Raw genomic sequence first — 27,975 nt, forward strand, 5'->3', positions numbered from 1 at the left:
AGACAATGGGTTGGGATATAGTACCATATCTGAAGTACTTGTTTGATTATTGTTTGCTTGAAGGAACTGTACCAAATGAATGGCGAGTTGGTATAGTAGTTCGCAATACCTTATTTTCTAATAAAATAAGAGAAAATACACGAAACAAAGGAATAAGACATTGCCTGGTAGTACAGATATATAGATATAATTTACGTTAGCCATTAAAATAACACATTAAAATATGCAACACAAACTAAAATGAAGTCAATGGGATAAAAGCGCAATTGACACAAAAACACTAGGAAAAAGGACATCATTAGACATGATAAAACAGACCACTAACCCTCATAAAGCGGATGACAAGGTCTGCTGACTGCTCGTTATCTCACAAGATAAGGGAGATCGTACTCGGAGGTTAAGACTATGGCGCACTCTGTACGGATGTGTACCACGGTAAGATGATCACCGCAAGTACACACCGGAGTGGGTTCTCCTTTCAATAGATGGGAGTGAGTCAGGATACCGTGGCCGATCCAAAGACGACATAATACCACTGCTTCCCTCCGAGAGGCCCGAAGGGAAGTCCTCCATACCTTCGTAGTATCTTTAACCGCTCTCAGCTTATATGGAAGAGGAGTGGCCTGCCACTCCATCTCCCAATGGGACATAACCAGATGTCTCAGCTGAGAGCGAATATCACTTGCTGGAACCTTGAAAGGCAACGGGGGCAGTGTTACTACCTCCTTGGCAGCCTAATCTGCTAATTCGTTTCCCTCTACACCCATGTAGCTTGGGAGCCACAGAAACGTGATTCTGGTGCCGGCATCTGAACACCCGGCCAGCAGGTCTTGGATCTGCTACACCAGAGGGTGTTGAGGGAAACAGGTATCAATAGACTGTAGAGAATTCAAGGAGTCAGTACACACAAAGTGTCGGCACTCATCGGACAGTGCGTACCACAGAGCTTCACAGATAGCATAGAGCTCTGCTGTGTACACACTGCAGGTTTCCGGGAGAGCAAAAAGAAACCTATCAGTGTCGACAATAAACGCACAGCCCAATTCAGTGTCTGTTCTCGAGCCATCCGTGTAAACGATGACTGAACCTGGATACCGGCCAACAACGGACAGAAAGAGCCTCCATTAAATCGAAGGGTCCGTGTCTTCCTTTGGGCCAGTGTGCAGATCCAGGATTATTACAGGATGTCTTACTACCCACGGAGGTACTCCACTTGGTTGTCTGACAAGGCAAGGAACCGAAGGTACGTGAAACAATCTGTGACTGCTATCCAAGCGTATTCCAACCGGTCGTGTTGCTCAGGGACAAGCAGCGTATAGTAAACGGTTGGCATTATTGAATATGCAAGGATAGCTTGGATGAAGTGGCATCTGTCACAAATTTGCAGCATACGAAAGGAGCATTTGCTGGCACCTGAGGTGTAATGGCAGCACACCAGACTCAGCGAGCAGGCTAACAACGGGGCTTGTACGGAAAGCTCCCGTCGCCAACGTAACGTTGCTGTATCTTTTGGAATTAAACAATTTAAATAACATACAAAACCGTACCTCATGTTTCCGGGAACAAGAGCTGCTTCGAATATGGCGAGATCCTGAATTAACCAATTTTGAATTATTGAGGTTCTACTGTATTTCATTGAAGACTTTATGAATAGTAAGGACTTCAAATAAACACAATATTTTTACTATTTGAAATTTTGCAAGAACTCCATTCTAGTACTTCTGACTAAATGAAAAACTCTCATTCTTACTGGTTAGATAATAGATCGTTACCTCTCTAGCCATCGTTGTAATGAAAGCTGCAGGTCGAGCGGTGGCAATGAGTGTAAGAGCATGGCGTGCTGTGCGGCATGAGTCGGCGGCTGGTGTAAGAGGAAGACCATACGTCATGCTGCACATCATACAAAAAAAGTATTAAAGTAACAAGGCATAGTTATCTCTAAGGTCCAAAGCTATACTCAGTGAGAAGGCAGAGGAAATTTAAATACGTATTACCATCCCATTAACATTAGGAAAGTTTATTTTCAAAATGATATATAGTTAAAAACAAGGTCTCTTTATGAAATGTCTAAAAATTTTAAACAATTGTTTCAAGTTTTACAAATTAGTACATTTTAGGAGTACTCTAACATTTTAATGTGTGTTTCATTTTGAAGCTATGGACATCTTCGTTTTCTTTCTATGCTCTTATGGCAGCTGGTAACATGCAATACCTACTGTTCATAATGGTGATGGATGATAAGAAGTCAACAAGGGAAGCTTACGAAGGAACAAGAATGAAAGTAGTGAAGTTGGCCAATGGTGGTGTGATCTGGGAAAGGATGAGACGGTGGTGCAACAACAGCAGATGTAATGAATGGAAGGATGGAACAACGGGGACTGAAGACCAGTGAGGAGAAGAGCAGGACAACGGTAATGAGTGAAAGAAAGAAAGAAAGAAAGAAAGAAAGAAAGAAAGAAAGAAAGAGAGAAAGGAAAAAGGAGCTATTAAAATTAGAGACAAGGAAGTACTAGAGCACTAAGTACTTGGGAAGTGAATTGATGGAAGGGGTAAGACTGGATATGGAAATCAGTAGAAAAATACAACTTGGGAGTGTCTTCTACCACCCAGTATGGAGTCTAATATGGAACAAAGCTAAACGAAAAACTAGAGCTAAACAGACTGAAATAGTTCGGACATATCATGTGGATGAATAAATAAAGAATTCCAAAACAAGCATTGGACAGACAATGACCAAAAAAAAAAAAAAATACTTATCACTGAGCCAACAAAAATTGCTATATGAAATATTTCAGCTAAGAACCATGGCCAGGAAGACACAATACAGTGCAAATTATACCAAAGAGTTCTCGTTCTTGAAGATGTGTGTGCTTCAGATAAGTATTTCTCCAACAACATTGTCTCATAACAATATTTTTATGTGCAATGAAGATAATCAAGATCGAAATTAATAACATACGTGACAATTCATTTTCAGTGACATCACCATTGAATTCTGAGTATCCTCAATAAAGCAGATGTGTCCATAAAGTGATGTTCCATGGTTTTTCGGGCGTTTCTGGTTCGTTATTTCAAAAGAATGCAAGCTAGAAGAAGAATTGCTTATAAATGATTTTATCTCAGAGGTAGTGCTGAGCGTGGAGCAGTTGCTCCTATGATTGGAATCGGTGGTGTGAGTGCAGCACCATATCCAGTATCCTCCGGTAGTAAACTGTTGTTCAGTAACTAATCATTGTTGCAAAGGGTGAGGAGAGGATGGAGGAACAGTATTAGGTGTGTGCTTGCTTGCAGTTGCAGTAGTGGTGTCAAAAATGGGTGTTAGGGACATGGCAAGTATTCTTTACACATATGAAGAAGATAAATATTGTGCCCTTCAAATCTGGTAAATGATTTATTGGGAATGAATATTTTAATATCACAGTGGGCTAGTGCATTATTTCGTCGGCCAGGACGGAAATTTTAACATTTCAGTATTTCCGCGAGGTGAGCTGCCTAGACAGGTTTTTCCCGACCAGACAAGTGAGCAGCGTGCGCTGGTTTTTTTTTTTGTCATGTCCTCAACAGCCAGCTGAGTGCCACGTGACAGAGGGATTATCAAGGCTACCCCGATCAATACTTTCAAGGCCACTACACGTCTAACTGTTTCACCAATAAAATTATAGTGCCCACTGGATCGCAAGATTTCGACCAATCACAAGTGACTTGAAGACGCACCTACATCTAAAGATAATTAAATAGTGGTGTTTCTGGGGAAATTTCTCATTCTGCACTCTGCTTTCTGATATTAACTGCTACAGATCGACGTTAATTCTGCTTAGGAGGAAATTTTATTTTGCAGAACTTTAGAAATTCAGCAGCTCAAATTAAATTTTACTCTACAAAATAAAGAAGACTTTGTGAAGTTAGGTATTCATATCTGACCTAACTCATCGTGTGTGTGTCTTGAACAATATTTAAGATTGATTTATTAGTTTCAGCTCTTTTCATCGGAAGACGGAAGACTATGAGGAGTCCGTGAATTTTCAAGATGCAAATACACCTGTGTGAAGGAGTCTACTGCTATTCCATGCCTGTCCTCACTGCTGCCATGAGTTATTAAATATGTGAGGCATTCTTCAGCCATGGAAGGGACCGCGTTCGATGGTGGGTGATTGAACCTATTTCCTAGGTCATCCGCCAAAGTCCAGAGTCAACTTTCACACGAGTACCATATTTCAAATTTATTTCAGTGAATCTTTGTAAAGTTGTTGTAATCGTAGTCCTTGTTTATTTATTTGCAATAACTTCTATTAGTTTCCTGTAGTTAGAAATTTCATTCTTCTTTTCCTTGGTGTATGGTAATTTGAGATGGAGTGTGAGAGTGTATTTGGGATCTATTAATTAGTTTGATTTGTGTGAATGTCTTCAAGACTTGTTCTCACTGTCCCGATTTAACATAGGAGTGTGCTAAAAATTATTTGACCCCTTCGATAATAATTATTGAATTTATTAAATAATTTAAAATTAATTTTTAGTCATATGGGACAGAATATAGACACATTTCACTATATTAGGACTTTCCTGGATGATTTTGTGATCTTTTATGGAATTTAAAATATGTTAGAGTCATCTATGATTTTATTGTGCTTGAGCTTATGCTAAGATGACCGCGCGTGTATAATAATAATAATAATAATAATAATAATAATAATAATAATAATAATAATAATAATAATAATAATAATAATAATAATAATAATCTAACATCACTTTGGTTTAAAATATAAATTAAGGTCATGAGTATAATTATTATTTGAGTTTGTATGACGTTAATGTGTACTCAATTTGAGTAAATGTGGACCTGGAATACGGCTGTGTCTTGACTGATCGCTTGTTGCATTTACTGTGTTATTGTGTAATTTTGGACTTGGAAATGGATCTGATGGTATGTGTATTTTTTTGTGAATCCACTATTTGAGTCAATTTGGAAGAGAATATGTCGTTGGACATAGTTTCTTCCTGCGGAGCACATATTAATCGAGTGATGTAATATATGAGAATAATAATAATAATAATAATAATAATGGCGTAACTCATAGACCGCATACGCGAATATTTATTTATCCTGTGCTATAGGCATTTTTGTAAAATAATTTTATTGATGAATTCTATCTCTAACATTCCATGGAACATCGTTGTGGATTTAATTTCATTGTGGAAGTGATAATTCTGATACCATCACCTCTCAATTGACTGCAATGGTATTCATTAGCTGATACCATCATTTGAAAATTTTCCCTTTGACTAAACATTAAAAATAAAAATCAAGGGCTAGAATTCGTTAAAATATTTATTAATGTTACCGTGTATCTAAGTGTGAATGTGGGATGGATGATTTGATGATATTTTGTGATTATGATATTTTTCATGGTGATTATTTGACATGATCTCTTGTTCGCTGTGCGCGTATTTCTCCGATTGTGTTATTTTGAGATGAGCATATTTGACTCGATTATGAACCTTTTTGTGGATTTTATTGGAAAATAAGATAGATTAGGGTCTGTTGCTTTAGAGAAAAATGAATAAGCAAGGCCCACGTCCGTGGATCGAATTCACTGTATGTCAATAAGTAGCCTTACATGTCGTAAAAACTGAGACAAAAAATGAAAGTCCTGCATGACGCTGCGTTAATTTATGCAGATTAATGAAATGAAACTTTAAATAATGATTACTGAAATGTTTCAATCTAGTAATTTATAGTTTAATGAAATTAATTGGAAGAATATTTCACCAGAGAAAATATTTAAGTTTTCCAAGGAAAGTGAGGAAATAATGATTCAGTTGTTAATGGTAAAAATATTGTCGAAGTAATTATTTAATTTAAAAATCAAATTATGTGAATTTGGGATGGGGTTGTCCCAGAAATCAAGTTGATTATTTCTCAAAGCAAGTAAGCTAATTTTTATTTCGTGTATTTTCAGAATCGTATTTTTGGGGCCGAAGTCCCGTATAATCCAAACTGGCTGGGATGATATTTTTTTTAATTTCAAGATTTTGCAATAATTAAATATTTTGTGGAAAGTGCTCAGTTTTAATAAATGTTAAAACCCATTTTTAATGTTCCTTTCATTTATCACTAGTCCTTAAGCTATCCCTGCCCTTAAAAATTTTGCACAGTCTGTAAGCGAACAGTCCGCGTCTGAGACTCTCGCTCACTGGCTGAGCTGCCCGGCTAGAAGGGGGCAATATATCAACCAATCAAATATGTACATTCTCATTTATTGTTATTGTTTAATTATTAGATTACCATAACAATGATTAAAATGCCAAGAGAGCAGTTTGATGTTTGGCATTTTTTGAAGTTTGTGAAAGACAGAAATCTGCAAGATTTAAGTTTTGTGGTAAGGTATACTCCACATGTGATGGAACATGAAACTAATGGATCACGTGAAAAAAGGCCTACAAGGAAAATCTTGAAGTGACTTCATGATCTTGAAGTCCTAACAATGCCCTGTTGCAGTATAAAGTCATAAAACTGTGGAAAAGAAAGACTTACACCACTCTTTGGCTCTCTTCGTGGCAATTCATATGCAAAGTTTGTGACTGAAGAGGAAAAAAGGCTTGAAACGTTTGTACATAAATTAAAACCTCGATACAGACTTCCACCATACTGTACTTTGTCAGATATAGTACAAATGTGTCATGTTTGCGCTGTAAACTGAATAGGCAGAATCTAAGACGATGGTTTTTTTGCTCAGAATCTCGTGAAAAATCAAGGGTCATCTTCCATTCGCGACCCAAGAGTAAAAACACCAGTGGCAGCTATCACGGTATCCACACTACTTCCCTTCACTCCCCATGCATGCATAAAACTCGACTTTCAATATCCGCATCTTTATTAGGCTTACAGGCTACATCAGTAGCCGCAGTAACCAGTTGTACTATGCCTGTGTGTAACGTCACTAAATCTTGCAAAATAGTGAAGAGAGAATGACATTATACTTGGCAGGAGACCGGGCGAGCAACAATCCTCCGAATACGTAAAAAAGTCCCTGTATTAGCAAAAATATTTCTCAAATGCGCAGAATGGCATCAAAACATGTGAGCCTCCGAACTCTTAGGAAGGCCATGGCTACTCAGCGGCAGAGTTATAAGGCGTCTACTGTACCTGACACTTAGTAAAATTAAGTTTTACAGACAGCAGGAATATTTTCATAATGGATTGTCGTATTGTAAAGATACTTGAAACAGGTATTGCCGGCATATTTTCAATGGGTTCTCATTGATATTATGCCAATTTTAAGCTAATGGTTATTAAACATGTGGAAATAAAGAATAATTGTGCAACCGCAAGAAAAGACAACCAATGTTCGGTATTAGCGCGAAGCCAAAATTAGATGCAAAAATGCATTCAGTGGCCCGCAACAAGGACGCTTTACAGAAGTCGAAGATGAAATTGTGAGGTATGTGCGTGAAAAACCCAAGGGCAGAATGGCCACAAAACTCGAGCTTCAACGTCCACGTCTTTATTATACTGTACATCGCTAGCCACTGAAGGTGGCTGAAGCCGGCAAGCGAAACATGTGTCTAGTGGCTGCCGGTTAAACCTGATCCTTAGTACAAGTTTTACAACAACTATTGCCGGAAAATTTTCAACAGGTTCTCTTCGACATCATGATGCCAATTTTAAATGAATGGTTATTAAACACGCAGAAATAAAGAATAATTGTGCAGCTGCAGGTTAATACGGCATAACTAAAGCCAATATTCGGTGCTGGCGTGAGGACAAAGGTAGTCAAAAAATGCGTACTGTTACAAGAAAGGCATTCAGTTACCCGCAACAAGGACGCTTTAAAGAAGTTAAACATGAAATTGTAAGGTATGGTGTAATAAGCACTTTTTAAGCCTGATTTAAAATTTTTGAATGAAAAGTGGGGGTTGTCCTGCATGCACGGTCATCTTGGATATGGAGGAATATGGTAACTGAATACATACAGTTCATTAACAGATGACCCAGCCAGAGATGAAATTGAGGGAGGATCTCTGAATCACTCCTACAAAATTTACGGCAAGAAGCATCCTCCATAAGAGCTTCAATACTTTTCCTCAAAAGCTTATCTAATGATAGCTTTTGTGACCCATAATCCTGAGTCAAGCAATGATACAGCAACTGTGAGTTTACCAACAGCGCATCATTCAGTGTACATGTAAGTGGTTCCATTGATTTTTATGAACATTACAGATGAAATATTGCATAACACAAGCTTTGTTTTAAGTTTTGTGATACTATCCATACTTGAGAAGAAAAAAAATGCTATACCGTATTTACGCGAATAATCCCCGCACCCTAACTTTAGGAAGCCTGATTTTGAAAAAAAAAATGCCAACATTGACTCCATTAAAACCAGCACCCCAATTTTGTGCCTCAATTTAAAAAAAATATATGTGGGTATTATTCACGTAAAGACGGTATATATAGTTTAACCAACTAATCAGTACACAATATTATACTGAGTGGCCAAAAGTCATGGGAAGACACTGAATGTGATGTTAATAATGAGTTGCTCCTCCGCGAGCCCTTAAAACAGGCGCAATATGGCAAGGCATCGACTCCACAAGGTGTTGGAAATGTTCTAGAGGGATCTGGACCCATGTACTTTGCACTGCTACCCATAACTGGTCTTGTGTAGTTGGTGCACGGTTCATGGAGCATACACCAGAATCGACAGCATCCCATAAATACTTGAATGGATTAAGATCAGGGGATCTGGAGGGCCAATCCATGGTCGTAACCTCACTGGAGTGCTTCTTCAACCACCTGCATGCCACCACAGGGTGGTATAATGAAACATGGCATCTCCATCAGGGTACTCTAGGGCCATAAAGGGATGCAGATGGTCCGAAAGAATGCCCATACAACATGCAGCTGTCAGCGCTCCCTACGGTCGAACAATGGAGCCTAATTGCGACCATGAGAACGCTGCCCAGACCACAAATGAGCCACCTCCTGCCTGGACACAACCTTGTTGACATGCAGGATCCATAGTTTCATGGGGCATATGCCACACTCATCAGCTCGATGCAACTAGAACCGTGATTCATTGGACCATCCCACACACTGCCACTGTTCCATCATCCATTGCTGATGTTTGCAGGTGCATGCACGTCGTTGAGCTCTGTGTCGAGGTATCAGGAAAGGGACACGAGTTTGTTGTCGGCTGGTGAAGCCTATGCGGTGCAATTGCCTCCTGACAGTCCTGGTAGAAATGTGTTCCTGACTCCCAATATTCAACTGGGCGGTGATCTAACTCACATTAGCCCATTGAACTCTCAGTATGGTTCTGCACAGGCGATGTGATGTCTGTTCCTTAAATACCTGTGGTTTTCCCATGTGGTAACATTCTCTCTGCGATATTGAAGATCCACCCTCGACACTGTTGACCTTGGAAACCCGAATTCGCGTGTAATCTCCGCAATGCTATGATCCATGCGCCGTGCGCCAATGACCATACCACGTTCAAAGTCTGTTAAGTCGCGACGTGTTGCCATCTTCATGACACTGGTGTCTGTGACAGACTGCTCAGCTGTCTCAAGTACCAATACTGCATTCGTAATCTTTCATTAAAACATATTTATGTTAAAATCGTTTCATACATCTGTATGCTAATGTGCTTTCAATCTTAAGTGTTTGCATGCTGATGATGGCTACAAGGGTCAAAACATATTCACTATTGTTCCATAAATAATCTCTATAAATTATAATATTGTGTAGTGAGTGGTTCAACTATATATATATATATTTTTTTTTTTTTTCCTCTCAAGTTATATAGTTCATACGGACCAACATGAACATGATTACTTATAATACTATCCATAGCCATAAGCCCTCATTCAAACTCTGTTCTCTGGCAGTGCACTGACGTTGGAACTTCTGATATATCTATGATCCAATTCATAAGAATATCCTACCATCATTAAGGTGAAATAGAGAGCATTTGAATACAATACTCCTTTAACCATATTTCAAATTATTTATTTAGCCTTCAGATCAAGTGTTAGGATTAATTTCAAAAATCAGCCAACAATTTTTATTTTTATCAGTCTTGATATTGCAAAACAGTTGTGAAGCAATGAGCATATAGTCTGTTACAACAATACTAATGAATTGTAATCTTTAAATGTTTTGCAAATCTCTTATTGGTAGAGTAATTCCCAGAGATAATATTTTAATACCATAAAGATAATAAAAGATAATACGTTAATGCTATAAAGCTTCGTTAGCTTATCGTTCGCAAACTCTGTGTTCTATTGTTGGAGAAAGAGAGAGAGAGAGAGAGAGAGAGAGAGAGGGGGGGGGGGGGCTACTAATCAGTGCCTGCCTGCCCCCCCCCCCCCCCTCTCTCTCTCTCTGTGCTGGCTGTTCTAGTGGAAATGGACAATGGACTCTTCCAGAAAACAAAGTGTTCAAATTCTGTTCCCAAGGGCAGTCAATTTTTTTTTCTTTTTTTCCCTTCATTTAAAATGCACAGTTCCTTTCTCACCTGGGTACCAGCTTATCAGCTCCACAACACAGCTCTAACAGGCCCAATAATACTTTTGAGACATCAAGGTAAGGTTCCCAAACTGTGAAACCTCGTCCCACCAGATCTATCGCTGCCCTTCTAAGTGGTGTATGAGCAGGTAGTTTTGGTGAAGGCTCAGCCAGAAGTAGGTGTGTCAATGCTAAACCTATATGGAAAGAAATCTGAATATATTTATTCCTATGATAAGACAGATAAAATAGAATCATTAGTGGAAGTCTTTAACTTCCACTCTTCCAAAGAACATTATATGACCAGTACAGAGGTGGCTTTGCTAGGCTTCGCTTTGCTAAATGAAGTAAATTTTTATATGGTCAATTATTTTATAGACATGATACAGGCTAAATGACGTCTACAATTACAGGCCATGAAAGCATCAATGGTAATACAGTATTATTTTATAATTAATGGCAGAAAGGCAGAATGATAAAGATGTGAAAATAAAAGGATGACTGGAGAAACAATGTGAAATCCAACTAAGGAATTAATCACAAATGAAAGGAAAGAGAGGCAGGAGAAAACTCAAATTACAACAGATGTATCTGCATACTGCACCAACCAATGCATAGGTTGGGTAACATATACTAAAGTGGAAATATAGTTGTTACATGTATGTATGTTTAGTCCTCAGCCCAAAGGCAGGTTGGATCCTCAACAGCTCCACCGTCAGCTGTCACAGATGGCCTAGGCATCACTGAAGAGGCGTACTAGGGAAATGAGGAGTGAGGTAGTTTCCCGTTGCTTTCCTCACCGAGCCAGAGGTTGCTATTACATATCGGTCTGCCAAGCTCACTGAAATGCATGCACCAACCAACCCTATGAGCAATATTTTCATGCCATTCATAGCAGGGACTGGCTGCAGAAGGAATGGCATTACTAGCATCACTCATACCTCAGTCACTTTCATTTTGTCAAAGCCAAGGATAAAGCTAAGACAGATCAATGAAAGTAACAAAATTGCTCTAGCCCATACCAGAAGACATAGTGCATTGTACTGTAAACACGAGGTCTGCCAGCAAAGGCACAGTTGTTACATAATGTCAGATTTTTCAGTTCCCTTATTCTTTCTTTAATATTTATCCAACATCAAAACAACATTACTGAAAAATTACCATATGCATCTTTTTACAATTTAATAATAGAATTTTTGAAAATGAAATTTTTTACATTGCAGCAAAAATTCAATATTGATGAAAAGCAAATTGTTCAAATTTTTTATCAGTACCACTACCAGTTTTGTTCAAAATACCATTCAAATTTCATCTTTATAATCACTGCAGAAAAACGGAGTATGTTCCAAGCACAGATATTTCCTGCACTGACGGCATGAGTACCAGGTCCTTCGGTCCTTGCAGTATGCACATCTGCTTTTTTTCTAGAATGTTCAAGATTATTTTCTTTAGTCCCAGTGACCTGAAATGTTTCTTTTTTAGAAATTATCTTGACACAGGTCTTTCTTTTATTTAGTTCTTTGTTAGAACAAACCTAAGCTTCTTAAAAACTATTCTTAATGTCTGGAGAATCATGGTCATGGGTTCTATTCAACAATTTGTAGAATATAACCATTATCCAGTGCCTAGTGTTTGAGCCACATTGTAGAACACTGTTCTCTCATTTACACAGTCCACACCTCCCTTAGTTAAAGTATAAAATACGACTACTGTAGGCTTCTTCCGTTCCCCTGAGCACCCGTCAATGTCATCGTGCATGGATGAGAGTAGAATCTTCCTTTGGTACATAAGGCAGCGAAGTCTCATCCTCATGAAAGCCAAACACATTGTGTAAGGTTTTTGGTTTTTAGCTGTAACAAAGCTGGGTGGTTACTCTCACTTATTTTTGTGAACTGTACCAATTACAGTAATGTTATGTCTGATTTTCATTTTCTTGACAATATGATGTGATTTAAAACACTTGTCAATTATCAAGCTGCACTCCCTTCCAGAAAATGACATGGACATTCTCTTAACAATGACATCTGGTTTAAAATTTACTTCTTGGACTGGCCTTCAACTTGTTTAACAATAAATTTCTAAATGACAGATATAAAACATCTTTGCATCAACCAGAGCAAACACTTCTAACTCATATTTGCATGGTTTCAAGGGAATATACCGTAAATTCTAACATTACATAACCCTTCGAAAAGCTATACACAACGATATGCAGAGCCTGGATTTTGATGATCTATTAACTGCCAGAAAATGACCAATAAAATGACCTAAAAATAGTTTTTAAAAAAGCCTTCAAATGAGCGAGAAAATGACCCAAAATTATGAAGGAAAATATATATTTAGCCAAATGAGACAAATTACAGCAAAATTAATGCCCCGCTTCTTGACTCTGATCAAAAGGCCGGTCGTGTCACTGCTTGCCGTTACTTGTCAGACCACTTGTAATATATAAGTAATAATAATAATAACGTAAATGTTTCCACCTTTTCAATACTACAATATATTCACAAAATTACAAAATTATACGGTACTAGTTTCGACCCATCTAGGGGTCATCATCAGCCGTATTGGAGCAAAGATCATTTGTGGCGAAATCCTAAGACAATATTATTTTAAAGAATAACAAGTGAAATGAGATGTTATGGTAATAGTTAATAATACAAGGAATATACATATTAAGAGGTTTTTAACAAAGAATAAAGTATAAATGGGGTGTTGTAAAAATTATAATCATGGAAATCAGTAAGTTCATGTATTGAAATGAAATATGGCTTAGGAAGAGGGCTTAAGGTGGGGCTGAAGGGTGCGGGAGAAAGTGTAATTGTCTTGGAAAAGTACCTTTGATTAAATTTAGGATTGAGTTTAGGTTGGCTGCATTATTGTTTCTGAGGAAAGTGATAAATAGATCGAAGAGTATGTTGGGTTTCTCTGAGATTTCATTGAGATTGTGACTGGCATTAAAGTATTGGTCTAGGTGTATGTAGTAATTTTCCATTATGTTCAGTAAAGGGCCCTTGTTTGCTAATACGAGGATGTCCATGTCTTGTTCAATATTGGTGAAATTATGGTTATAATCTTGCATGTGTTGGCCGATGGCTGAAAACTTGTTGTATTTTATTGCGTTAGTGTGCTCGTGGTATCTGATAATGAAGTTTCTCCCGGTTTGCCATATTTCATTTCAATACATGAACTTACTGATTTCCATGATTATAATTTTTACAACACCCCATTTATACTTTATTCTTTGTTAAAAACCTCTTAATATGTATATTCCTTGTATTATTAACTATTACCATAACATCTCATTTCACTTGTTATTCTTTAAAATAATATTGTCTTAGGATTTCGCCACAAATGATCTTTGCTCCAATACGGCTGATGATGACCCCTAGATGGGTCGAAACTAGTACCGTATAATTTTGTAATTCTGTGAATATATTGTAGTATTGAAAAGGTGGAAACATTTACGTTATTATTATTATTACTTATATATTATTCTCAGTTCAATACGGACCAAAAACATGAAATTCATAACCATCAAAGACCACTTGTACGTGGATGAAAACTTTTTCAACAAAATCATCACTGGGGATGAAGAGCGGTGTTATGGGTATGGCCCCAAGGCAAAGCAATAGTCATCATGGTGGTCGGCAAGTCAAATCAGCTGTAAAGACAATACTGATCTGTTTTTTCAATGTCCGTGTTCAATGTCCGTGGTATTGTTCTCTCAGAGCATGTGCCTGAGCATCAATGGTGAACCAAGTCTTTTACCTAAGTGTTTTGAGGCAGGTGCGTGAGTGTTCGGTTGATTCAGCCCAATTTGCGGCAAAGTGGGGAATGGTTCTTCCACCATGACAATGCTTGTGCTCACATAGGTATTTCTGTGAGTGACTCATTTGGCAAAAAATAAAGCATGACACTGCTTCCTCACCCACCTCCCTACTCCCCAGATCTCGCCACCATGTGATTTCTTTTTGTTTCCCCAGATTAAAAGGGAGATGAAAGGGAAACGTTTTGCAGACATTCCAGAGGTGAATAGAGAATCGAAGGTGGTGCTGCAAGGCATTGGAAGGAGGAGTGCAAAAGGTGATCCGCGCAGTGGAAAAAAACATTTAAACAAATTTATTAGTGTTAATGGAGAGTACTTCAATGTTGACTAATGTTTGCAACTCAAAAATAAATTCTGTATTTTTTTGAAATGGTGTCCAGTTATTTTTGGATATCCCCCTTGTATGCATGTTAGTACTCTGTCACTTCAACAACCTGACTGAAATGTGAATTTTATACCTACTACAGTGATAATACCCCCCCACCCCCCACCCCGTCATAATACGGTAAGTCCATGAAAATTAGAAACAATGTTTTGTCACTCTTGCTAGGAATACTGATTTCCAAAGAATACAGATAAGGGTTACATGAGGCTATTGTATTTCACAATTTTCAAATTGAGTACTGAACCTTTTGATTTTTGAATATTCTCCTTTATTGAAAGCAAAAGCAAGCAAAGTCATCTCCAGATCATTAACGCCCTTGGGGGGTGGGAGGTAAAGGCTTCCACTATCCATAATTTAGGCACATGATGGAGTGGATTGGTTAGCTCTACGCCCGGCCGCTCCAGGAATTAACCTCGTATTCATTTCTGGTATAGGCTGAGTGAACCTCAGAGCCATGTGTACCTCTGGAAGTGGAAATCTATTTTTAAACTTTCTGACTTCCTGATTTGGAATCGAACCTACGTCTTTCCAGGCGAATCAAGCATGCCTTTACTACCTTGGCCTTTATTGAAAATGCCAATGATATTCAGATATGTTGATTACCCAACATAAATGCATAAAAATGACAAAATAATACCAAAAAAAAAAAAAAAAGACTTTAAAAGCAAGAAATTAATCTAATAAGTTGCTGGAAATGAGAAAATTGACAAAAAAAAAACAACAACCTAAAAGTAAAGAAAAGGGCAAAAATAACCAAAAGACAAAGTCAACTCCGTACAGGCCATGAAGGCCCTTGGAGGAGTGAAAGGTAAAGGTTTCCACCATTGTTAACCGCGTCACGTAATGGGGTAGACTGGTTAGCTCCACGCCCGGCCGCCTTTGCCCCCAGGAATTAACCTGGTACTCATTTTTTGTGTAGGCTGAGTGAACCTCAGGGCCATATGCACCTCCGGAAGTGGAAATCTCATTTCTTAAATTTTACGACTTCCCGACGGGGATTCAAACCCACGTCCTTCCAGGAGAACCAAGCACGCCTGTACCGCCTCGGCCAGGCAGCCCCTAAAAATAACCAAAACATAAGTTAAAACACATTTCTCTACTCAGGAGGCCATAGTCAGGATTTATATATACGTTAGCAATGTGTACGATGCACCAGTTATAAATGACATGTCAACAAAATCTGGGCTCTCATGATGTGTGTCTGTATGACCCACAATCAGAATGATCTCCTTTTCCTTTGTATAATTTGTATACAGTTGCATCTTTCCAATATTGAGGTCTCCTGCACATGCAAAATTACGTTATATGGCCTGTTGCAATACACAGGCCACCATATTTAAATATTTCTGTAGGAAGATTATTCAAACCAGGTGTTTTGCCATTTTTAATAATAATGTTATTTGCTTTACGTCCTGCTAACTACTTTTGCTAGGGTCCACCTATTCAATACCATTTCCTTGTATAATGTCCGGCTCCATGGATAAATGGTTAGCATGCTGGCCTTCGGTCACAGGGGTCCCGGGTTCGATTCCCGGCAGTGTCAGGCATTTTAACCATCAATGATTAATTTCGCTGCCACGGGGGCTGGGTGTATGTGTCATCTTCATCACAACACGCAGGTCACCTGCGGGCGTCAAATCAAAAGACCTGCACCTGGCGAGTCGAACATGTCCTCGGATACTCCTGGCACTAAAAGCCATACGCCATTTCATTTCATTTCATTTACCTTGTATAATGTCCTATATAATTGGGACTAGTTTCAACCCCATATACACTGGGTCATCTTCAGCCACGATCCAACTGGAAAAACATATGCTCACATACAACCAATAATTAATGTCTCTCATGTTCCTCGTTAATTGTGTGCACTTGGTATGGATACCAACACCAGAAACATTCACTTCAAACCAAATTAAACAACAGATCACTACACCTGATGAAAAGGAATACTTATTCTAGTTATGAATGTTCCCCTTCAACAACCAATTGCCCATATTACTATTGTACAAAACATAATTTATAAACCAAGTGGCTCGCCTATACAGATGAAGAATGCCAACACCCGGATAAACTCAGGAACGTTTGGTTGCTGTAGGAGTGAGGACATAGTTCGGCACCAACCGCAGCAGTTTTTATGTGTCATTTGATTTCAATTTTGGATGTGTTGTTCGGACTTCATCAATGATTTAAATTAGGATTGCAAACTGAGACAAAACAGGCTGTTTACTTTATTATTGGTTGTATGTGGGAATATGTTTTTCCAACTGAATCGTGGATGAAGATGACCCAGTGTATATGGGGTTGAAACTAATCCCAATTATACAGGACATTATACAAGCTAATGGTATTGAATAGGTGAACCCTTCTCTACCCTTTGATAGTGATCAACTGACAATATGGACCATAATGAAATTCATAACCTATGAACTACTTTTACGGTTTTTGGAGACGCTGAGGTGCCAGAATTTAGTCCCGCATGAGTTCCTTTACGTGCCAGTAAATCTACTGAATGAGGCTGGCGTATTTGCCATATTTCATACAAACCATAGCATGATCGAACTCTTCCAGGGTTGGAGGCTTGTCTAATGCTTGTTTAATAGTCAAAGATGGAAGTGAATCTAATTATAAGCAAGATCAGTGGTTTGTGTACTCTGTGAGTCTATGTGCCGTATCTTGGGAGTATATCAGAGCAGCAAGTTAGTCCAAAAACAGTCCTCAAGCTTTCATAAATCTTCCCATTTGGTGTGTGTCAGCCAAGTGCTGAAGTTCGACTGCTCTTTTTGTTCACCACGGGTTCTTAAGCTCATGTGTCTCCGCCTTCAGTTTCTGTTTGATCTTACTGTGCATTTGTGTTTTTAGAAACTTGTCTTGCTTCATCAAAGAGTTCCCGTAGATCAGCATCAGAATTATCAAACCAATCCCGATTCTTCTTCGGTGGTGTACCAGTAACTCGACGACCGACTTCATCAAGTGTTTTAGTGTAAGATTGCCATTCTTGAAGAGTTGTTGCGCTTTCACTGCAGAGTTTGGCAGACTCAAATTCAGAATTAAGCTTCTTTCTGGTATCATTGTAGTGAATTAGTTTATGAATGGCCAGTCTTCATGGAATTTTGTGCTCTGCTCTATGCTTGAATACTAATCTCATCTTGGATCTCGTAAAGTGATGATCAGTCTAACTCTCAGCTACACATATGGCCCTAGTAGTTAACACGTCCTTAAGGTATCTTCTACGAACAATTACATTATATAGGTATTGTCAAGAGGTGGCTCTGTTTAGAGTGGGGATGCATCCAAGATGTTTTATATTTTTCGGGGAGTCAGAAGGTGGTGTTTTGTAATGCTCAGGTTGAATTCTGAACAAAGAGTGAGTAGTGCATGCCCATTAACATTGAATTTTCCAATACCATGCTGACCAAGCACACCATTCCAAGCTTCATACTTTATCTCAACATCCACGCTGAAATCTCCAGTAAAATCATTTTATCACTGGAGGGAATGGTTGATATAACTTCATGCAAGTTATCATAAAATTATTTCTTATCTTCATCTGACAAGATGAGGGTGATACACAGGCACTTATGAGATGAAGATGCCTTCCATTAACTGAATGAAGATACAGAGTCATTAGTCTGTCAATTCCCTTTTGAGTTTCCAGGAATGACTGGGCAAGTTTATTTCTGATGACTTAGCCAACACCAATAAAAGACCTCTCTGTAGCTGGCTTTCCCATTCAATAAAATGTGTAACCACCTAAATTCACACATAACTCTTCAGTATCTGCTAAGTGTATCTCAATGATTGCAGCAATGTTGATGTTATAACGGGATAATTCCTGTGCAATGACAGATTTTTCTTTCATTACATACATTTTTGTCACTGTCTGGTAATATAGATGTTGATTCCCATAGGGAACCTGAAATATTTGTCCTGAATGAGTAAATTTATAATACCAATATAAATGGTCTGTTACTGGATATTATAAATTTTCCAGCTAACTCATTCCTGGTTGCCAGCGTTTCGATGAGCCCAACTTAGCACACTGGGGTGAAAGGCTGGCAACCAGGAATATTTATAATGTCCAATAATGGACCATTTATATTGGTACTGTCTAGTAAGGTTCTGATATTCCAGGTTGCTATAAATAAGGTTTCCTCTGTTTCTACTGTATTTGGATGAAAGTCAGCACCCGATGACCATGCTTTGCCACCGGGTTCGGAATAAGGCAGACTACATTTGGGCCACCTTTCCTAGTCCCCTCCCTAGATTGGGAAAAGCAGAGCAATCCAAAACAGGGCTGCTTTGTCGTCAGATGTGCTGTTGAACCTGTCCTCCTGCATTGGTTGATTTCAGGAGCGACCACTCATTTAACTGCCTACATGAAGAGAATTGGCTAGAGGCCAGATTCACCAAAAGTCCAGCCCCTAATGCTCCACTACTGCAGGACTTTAAATACTCTTGCCAGGAGTCATCCACATCTGAATATATCCAAGTGGATAAGCAGTTGCACAGGTACAAATCTACTCTATCGTCCAATACATCTGAATATCAGCGGAGTGGAAACTGATACAACTGACCAAAGATAGAGGATGCACGCAGGTATAATGTCCTTGCCGTTGGCACCTAGGTTTTCATCCGCCTTGAACATCCTCCTATACCGCTGTTGCTGAGCATAAGCTGCAGCCGCCCCTAACCTGGAGAACAGACGCTGCCTTTTGGATTTGGGTGGCATTTCCTTCACCATGGGGACAATCACCCCCAAACTAAAGGGATCCATCCATCCAAAGTTGTCCATCCCTTTGAAGTGTCGAGTTATTTACCACCGCCAAATACTCAGCATTGAGCCGCTGGCTGTACAGTCTACTACAATACCATAGTAGGACTATATACAAACTGATATAATAGCATTATTATTAAGAACTATTAAACAGTATTATTGTTTAATCCGCCTTGTTAATACACTTTCTGTTAATTAAATTTATTTTTTCATCGTACATGTTTCGAGAATATTCTTTGATATTGTAATTAAGTTAAACTTTGATGATCGCTCTTTACTGTTCTTGAAACGTGTATGATGAACAAATAAGTTTCATTAACAGAAAGTGTATCGACAAAGCAGATTTACCATTAATACTATTTTAATAGTTTTTAATACCTGTCAGCTGTCATTTCTTGATGGATGCAGTACTTTTGCATCCATCTCTTGGTACAGGCCAGAGCAAAGTGTAGCTTCCACTGAAGTCCCAGTCTCACCCATGGCTGTGACAATATGGAAGCTGCTGGGGTGTGGGTCGTGCTAAGAAATGGCATTCAGAGCATTCTGAGTGTTATGAAAGGTGTTGCTCATAGGGTCAGTTGTGCTACAATAGCACTGCCTGGCCCAGTGAGGAAAGCAATAGCAAACTACCTCACTCCTCATCTTGCCTAGTACGCCTCATTTAGGTACTGCCATTGGTTTTTGTGGTTTTCCTGTAACTGCATAGCCTTTGATGGTGCTATTTGGGGATCCAACCAGCCTCTGGGCTGATGACCAAACAGACAGACAGTTTTTAATAAGTTTATAATAGAAGTCAATAAGGAACAAATAACAGCAGGGTCAAGATTATCAACACTAATATAATAGCTTGCTGAATGCCACCATTGTCAATGTATGTTGAGTTCGTACTGATAGCGCATCAATATGGTAAATGCTGTTTAATTGAGTAAATCAACGAAATTATCAGACCCCTGTGCATTATACCATCCCCAGTAAGGTTCATCAACTGTTCATATCAGACAATATTTTTTACACAAGTATTCAAGCCCTTGGGCTTTTCATGCATGAAATTACCAGTGTTTTGCCCCAGCCTCGCAATACAGTCACCAGTGTCTAGGATAGGTGTGGCCATATGCTGATAATTTCATACTTAAAAAGCCTAAAAAGCTTGGATACTTTTACAGTGTTTGTGATTGGTGAAATTAAATTATGGTTTCCTTCTGGGAACTTAATCTTTGAAATATTTATAATTTTAGATGAAAATGTGTCAACAAAGCAACATCTTACAGTAATAAGCACATGACGAGATAACACAACCTTAATCACTGTACAGTAAATACCTGACCCTGGAATACAAAACAACAGCGTGGAATGTTTCGTACTATATCAAAGATGACTGCGTTGAATGTTGAACCAAATGACTGAACTAGTCTTTAGGCATTCTCAGTCAAGTACTGTTCACAAGATATATCCATCATTAGGTACCACTCCCAAGAACATGACAGGTGGTAAGGAATGATTACATGGGTCAACTAAGCTTCAACATCCACAGCATGGATGCTAAAATGCTCGCCGGTAATGCTGATTTTGCAAGCTTTCTTTGCCTGACAAGTCATTTCACCTGTTTACATTATACAATAGAAGAAAAATCTGAACATCCTGCTGATGAACCACAAAGCTCTTCCTATATTCCCAATCTATTCTACCGCTCAGCCTCAAGTAACGAAAATATATCTGGATGCTACGAACCCTTTACATACAGTCTGTCACTTGCATTCCACCTCCATTATCGTAAGTATAAAATCCTGTTTTATCATTACTAACTGCGCTCACATTAACTGTCCAACCAAAACCCATAAATATCCTTCCAATGTCAAGACAATTTTGACCAGAATTAGCCTTCTTTACTGTCTTTTCAACAATGAATGCCCCATCCACCAATACAGCAACATAATATTCATTCTACTTAATAATAAAATTTAGTTCTAAAAGATACCATTGCAATGGTTCATTCCACATTGCTATCTCTTCCCAGTATTGATTTCACCGCCATATATAAATAGCATCAATTTAGCCTTAGTCACATTTTGTTCTTAGGTAAGTAACTTTCAAGATATCATCAAATCGCTTTCGGAGAAATTTACCTTCACATGTGACTATTTGCGTCAAAAAGAGCTCGTGCAAATAAAAAACAAGCCAATTTTTACTCTAAAGAAGAAACTTACTGGTACGTCTTGCAAGATTGTTGTGTCCGATACCAAAACCTTCCACCACAGAGCTCTTACGCCTTTGATCTTCACTTGTGCGTCTTCTAGTGCCACTTTCACTGATGTCTTGACCAAATTCAGCACCAATAACACCCAAGAGGACCACAGCAGTAGTTTGCTTACGTTTCAGTTCTGCCATACTAGATGGCTTGCGTATAGAGAATTCTGCAAAAGCATAAAACATGAAAATTGTAACACTGTTACTGCTACTTAATCAGTAAAAAGAGAGCTCAAATTAGAATATGAAATTTAGTTCAGTGAGAGAATCTAACAGTGTATATTAAGTAGTTCTCAGTCACTTAAGCACCAATAATTACATTTACAACAGCAGTTCATAAACTTTATGAACATTTTATTTCTTGTCTCTGTACATCTTTGTTTCTTCATTAAGCCACTGAAATTACAGGATGTATAGACTAGTTACAAGTGAGATATTCTAACTTTTTTTTTTTTTTTTTTTTGCTAATGGCTTTACATCGCACCGACACAGATACGTCTTATGGTGACGATCTCCTTCTTCTACCAGTTTTCCCACACCCTAATGGGGTCATGGGTGACAATTGTGTCAAACATGCGGACTTGACCCTGTCTGATGGCTGGATGACCTTCGTGACGCCAAACCTACCATGAAGGGATGTACTCATTTATGCACATTTCTGTGGCGATTGATAGTGTGATGTGTTCTGTGTATATGAAGAGGAGACTATTGGAAAAAACCAAACACCCAGTCCTCAAGTCAGAAGAATTAACCAGACATGATTGAAACCCCTGAGCCAGCGGATAATCAAACCCAGGACCCTCCGAACTGACGACCTCGATGCCAACCAATCAGCCAAGGTGTTGGATACTTTCCAGAATTCGACTCAAAACTCAAATTTGTAGAATTTAATGCAAGAGAGATTAGTCAAGCCTATTTCCTTTTTCTCTTTATCAGTTATAAAATTTGTTTACAAAATAATAATTGACAAGGCTTAGTGTTGCGTTTGTAACTGAGGGTGTACAAAAATGAAGGCACACATTATACAAAGCTTTAATAACTCGCTAACAGTATATCATTTGTGGCCTGAAGCAGCAATAGCTACTTACCTACTTCACAATGACTGTTAAGAAATTTTAATAAATTAATTAGTCAAAAGAAAATGAAGAAATAGTGTGGAACAGAATATCGTTCAGGTATATCACGCAAGGCAGAATTGATTCAAACACAAAAATGCATGAAAACACAAGCCACTAAACACTGCTCTCTTTATACTGTAGCACACCTCAAACCCTCTCTCTTTCTGTCAGTATCATACATAACATACAAACAAACAAACAAACCCCATGGCACTACAGCCCTTGAAGGGCCTTGGCCTAGCAAGTGATCGCTGCTCAGCCCGAAGGCCTGCAGATTACGAGGTGTCGTATGGTCAGCACAAGAATCCTCTCGGCCGTTATACTTGGCTTTCTAGACCGGAGCCGCTATCTCACCGTCAGATAGCTCCTCAATTCTAATCATGTAGGCTGAGTGGACCTCGAACCAGCCCTCAGGTCCAGGTAAAAATCCCTGACCTAGCCGGGAATCGAACCCGGGACCTCCAGGTGAGAGGCAGGTAAACTACCCCTACACCACGGGGCCGGCATACATAACATACACAATCTCCAAATAAGGTCACAATAATCATCATTCATCTATTTCCGGGCAGGTTGGGATGTTTATGGCACCTTGTCATCTTCCTCTATCCAACTACCATTGTTTCACCTTAACTATGTCCCAAACCAGGTTTTTATTCTAATACTATTCTTGATAGTTTTCAACCATTTTAGTCTTGGACTAGTTCTTGCCTTTCCTCCTCCCATCTGGGTCTCCACCATCACTCTGGCATCCTTCTCTCACCATGCTCTTCACGTGTCCAAACTATCTAAATTTATCCCTTTTTCCTTCCAATTTCCTTCCTCACATCCTCGTTTTTTACTCTACCCTTAATTGTCTTTCCTGACCATATCTTAAAAATTTCATTTCACTGGCCTACTCTACTGTCTTTTTGTTAGTGTGCAAGTCTCTGCTGCAAATGTCAGTACTGGCCAATAGTACTACATCTTAATACGCGACCTCATTACATTTTATTGGTAATTCCTTCCTCCACACCAGGTTTCTCACACTCTGGTAGAATGATTTTCCCTGATGAATCATTTTACTGATCTCCTGTATCAGTTTCCCAAGTACTTTAAGCTCTCCACAATTTCATATTTTCTCCCGTCATTTTCAGAATTATTTTCCCTTCCCTTTCTCCTCTAATCAACATAATTGTCTTACTCCTTTCCATGCTGATTTTCATTTGATAATTTTCAATAATCTCGCTCGCCATGCTAAGCTGCCCCTGTACTTTATATCTATTTGCTCCCTACACCACAATATCGTCTGCAAACAGCATTACCTTCAGCTCCCTTTCCCCATATTTTACCCTTGTCTCCTTAACAAATTCATGATAACCGATTTAAATAACAGGTGGTGACAGCACACTTTCTTGCTGTAGACCAGTTTCATTCCATAAGTACTGTGTCCTCCCCACATAAATCTGGACACTGCTGCAACAAATTTTGTTCATAGCCTGCACATATTCTGCCTATTGTTTGCAAATTTTCACCAATCATATCCATGTACTTCTGTCTAATTCCATCGTAACTGAAAAAATGTATATTTCACAGATCTAGAGAAGAGTACCGTGGGAATGGATATTAGTTGAACTGCGGAATTATGGGAGTAAGGCATGTTGATGGATCATCTAATGAAAGGCAGCAGGGAAAGTGGCAAAGAGGGATTCAGTTAGGTGAAAATGTAGTGAGCTGTTTGGCCTATGCTGACGACTTGGTTATAATGGCACTCTGTACTGAAAGCCTAAGGCTAAGGGAGACTACCCCAACAGAAAACAGCAGGCTTGGAGGCGTAGGTGGCAGCCGCACCACCAAGCTCGGGTGCTGTGGGCCAATAACTCGCACAACCTTAAATTACCTTATTACAGAAACATCAACAATGAGAAACCGGACTGATCCAAAGATGACGACATTTGGCTTGAAAAAGCTAACGAAAATTGGGCTATGGAATGTGAGGACTCTGGGGGAAAGTGGAAGGCTACGACAGGCAGTGGCATGTATGAGGAGTTATGGCCTGAACATCCTAGGTTTGAGTGACGTAAGATGGAGTGAGTTTGGGGAATTGGCAACCATGATGGAGCTACATTTGTATACTCTGGAAGACCCAAGGGCGACTGAGCGAGTTATGGAGGTGTGGGTATATTAATGGATAAGGAGGCCAAGAGGAGCCTTATGGAGTGGTACCCAGTGACGAAAAGGATAATAGTGGCATGTTTTAAGACCAATATTAGAAACATTGTGTTGATAGTATGCCATGCACCTACGGAGTCGGCGGAGGAGGAAGACAAACGGGCGTTCTATGGATATCTTAATAGAGCGGTTAAGAAACAGAAAAGGAAGGATATCATCCTAGTTGGAGGAGATTTGAATGCAAAAGTGGGACGGGACAACGAAGGACTTGAACATATTATGGGAAGGCATGGTTTAGGGGAACGAAATGAGAATGGACAGCTGTTTGTGGACTTCTGTGCGAGCCACGATTTGGTTATTGGTGGTACTATATTTCCACATAAAGACTGCCATAAGGTGACATGGGTATCACCTGATCATAGGACAGAAAACCAGATAGATCATGTGGCTATTGGACGAAGGTGGAGGAGTTCATTGTTGGATGTGAGGAACAAGAGAGGTGTGGACATTGGTAGTGATCACCATCTTGTTGTGGCTACCTTTAGAATGAAGATCCAGGCACAAAAGAGAAGGATAGAGCAGATAAGAAAGCAATATGATGTTGGAAAGCTAAGGGATGACAGAAACGTGAAAGAAGCCTTCAGGATAGAACTAAAGAATAGATTCCAAGCACGCACTGAGTGGAGGATGAAACTATTGAGGTAAAATGGGTGAAGACTAGATCTGTATTTACTGAAGTGAAAATATCCTGGGTTTTAAGGACAGGAGGAAAAAAGACTGGAAGACTGACCAGACATGGTTATCAGACAACGGAAAGAGATAAAGGAAGTAATGAATGCATGTAAGACACAAGCAAGGAAGGCAGAATTGCAATCCAAATATGCTCCGAAGGATAAGGAAGTAAAGAGAAGTGTGAAGAGAGATCAAAGGAAATGGATAGATGACCTATCTCAACAAGCAGAGGAGGCAGCCAGAAAGGGAAATCTTAGAGAACTCTATACCATCACCAGAGTTCTGGCAAGGAAGCAGATGCAGAAAAACCGCCCAGTCAGAAACAAAGATGGTGTCCTCCTAACAAACTCCGAGGATCAACTGAAGCGATGGCAGGAACATTTCTCTGCGGTGTTAAACCACTCCTTGGAGAAGCAAGTAGATGCAGAAGAAGACGAAGAAGAAGAGGAGGAAGAGGAAGAAACCCAGCCTGACCCAAGGATTAAAGTCTGCATTCCAACAGTGGAGGAAATCAAGCGGGCATTGAGAGAGTTGCATATTGGTAAGGCAGCAGGTGTTGACAATATTCCAGCAGAAGTCATGAAGGTTGATATGGATACCACTGCCAATATGTTGCAGCCGCTATTTGAGAAGATATGGGTTAATGGAGAAATGCCGACAGATTGGAAATGTGGGTTGCTGGTGAAGTTGCCAAAGAAGGGCGATACGTCAAACTGTAACAACTGGAGGGGCATTACGCTTCTTTCAATCCCTAGCAAAGTTTTCACCAGGGTTCTGCTGAACAGAATTAAGGAGTATATCAACTTGAGGCTCCGACGGGAACAGGCAGGCTTTCGACCGAATCGCTCGTGTGTAGACCAAATAAACACCTTGAGGATAATTCTGGAGCAGTGTGCTAAGTGGTCATCTTGCCTCTATGCAGTGTTCATCGATTTTGAAAAAGGTTTTGATTCGATCAATAGAGAAGCTATGTGGAAGGAAGTGAAGCGGTATGGAGTGCCATCACAAATTACCAACCTCATTCAGGAAACATACCGTGATTATACATGCAGAGTCATATATGAGGGCCGTGTATCTGAGCCTATATCTGTACGTTCAGGAGTACGTCAAGGTTGTATCCTCTTACCAACCATGTTCCTGGTGGTGATTGATGCAGTAATGTGGAATGTAACGCGAAATGTGAAACGTGGTATCCAGTGGGAATTGGCTAATAGGTTAAAAGACCTAGACTTCGCTGATGATGTGTGTCTCCTGTCTGAGGCACATGGTGAAATGCAATCAAAGATTGAAGACTTGGTAAAAGAAGGAAAAAAGGTGGGACTAACGATCAATTCAAAGACCAAGGCCCTAAGGATGAACACCAACAGACTAGACCCATTTGTCTTCAGTGATGAACCTATAGAGGATGTGGATAGTTTCACCTACTTGGGCAGTGTAGTTACCAAAGATGGAGGAGCAGCACAGGATGTTTCTCAACGTATACAAAAAGCAAATGGTGCCTTTGTTCGGCTCTATCCGGTATGGAAGAATAACAAAGTATCTACCAGGACCAAACTTCGCATTTTCCGAAGTAATGTCAAAGCTGTTCTACTATATGGGTCCAAGACCTGGAAAGTGACAAAAGTGATTACCTCCAGGTTGCAGACCTTTGTCAACCGCTGTTTAAGGAAGATCCTAAACATCTACTGGCCAGAAGTAATCTCCAATCATGAACTATGGAGACGGACGGGTGAAACCGAGATGGCCACACAGATAAAGCGGCGGAAATGGATAGGGCATACGTTGAGGAAAGAGAATGAAGCCATTGAGAGAGAGAGACACTGGATTGGAACCCGCAGGGTAAAAGGAGGAGAGGAAGGCCCAAACAAACGTGGTGAAGATCTGTACACATGGAACACATGGAGGCAATGGAAGAAGGCAAGACCTGGAGAGAGGTGAAGAGGTTGGCTGGCAACAGGATCAGATTGAGATGCTTTGTTGATGCCCTATGTTCTACAAGGAACAACAGGAATTAAGTCAAGTAAGTCAAGTACTGAAAGCCTGGAGTCTAATTTTTAGGAACTTAAAAATAGGTGCAGTGTTCTTTGTTCTCCAATGCCATTTGATAACCTTGTAAGAGTTCCCTTCATACAGTTCACTCTTGAAACAGTATTACTTATGCTCCGTGCATGCTGACGACAAGACCAACAATAAAAAAAGTATCTAACAGGCAATAGTATTCTTCCATGATCAGAG

General features: G+C 39.4%; 1 protein-coding gene across 3 annotated transcripts in view; it reads right to left on the reverse strand.

Annotated features, from left to right (window-relative positions):
- The window catches only part of Rbcn-3B (WD repeat-containing protein Rbcn-3B), a 438,089-nt gene that overhangs the window by 48,188 nt on the left and 361,926 nt on the right, over positions 1–27,975 (reverse strand). For all 3 annotated transcript variants that reach the window (XM_067147119.2, XM_067147118.2, XM_067147117.2), the window contains 3 exons: positions 21,703–21,909; positions 10,521–10,707; positions 1,773–1,890 (listed from right to left, as the gene is read on the reverse strand). In XM_067147119.2, coding sequence (XP_067003220.2) covers positions 1,773–1,890; positions 10,521–10,707; positions 21,703–21,909 — 512 coding nt within the window. The remainder of the gene's footprint in view (positions 1–1,772; positions 1,891–10,520; positions 10,708–21,702; positions 21,910–27,975) is intronic.

This window comes from Anabrus simplex, chromosome 5 (assembly GCF_040414725.1).
Source record: "Anabrus simplex isolate iqAnaSimp1 chromosome 5, ASM4041472v1, whole genome shotgun sequence".
In the NCBI taxonomy this organism is placed as follows: domain Eukaryota; kingdom Metazoa; phylum Arthropoda; class Insecta; order Orthoptera; family Tettigoniidae; genus Anabrus; species Anabrus simplex.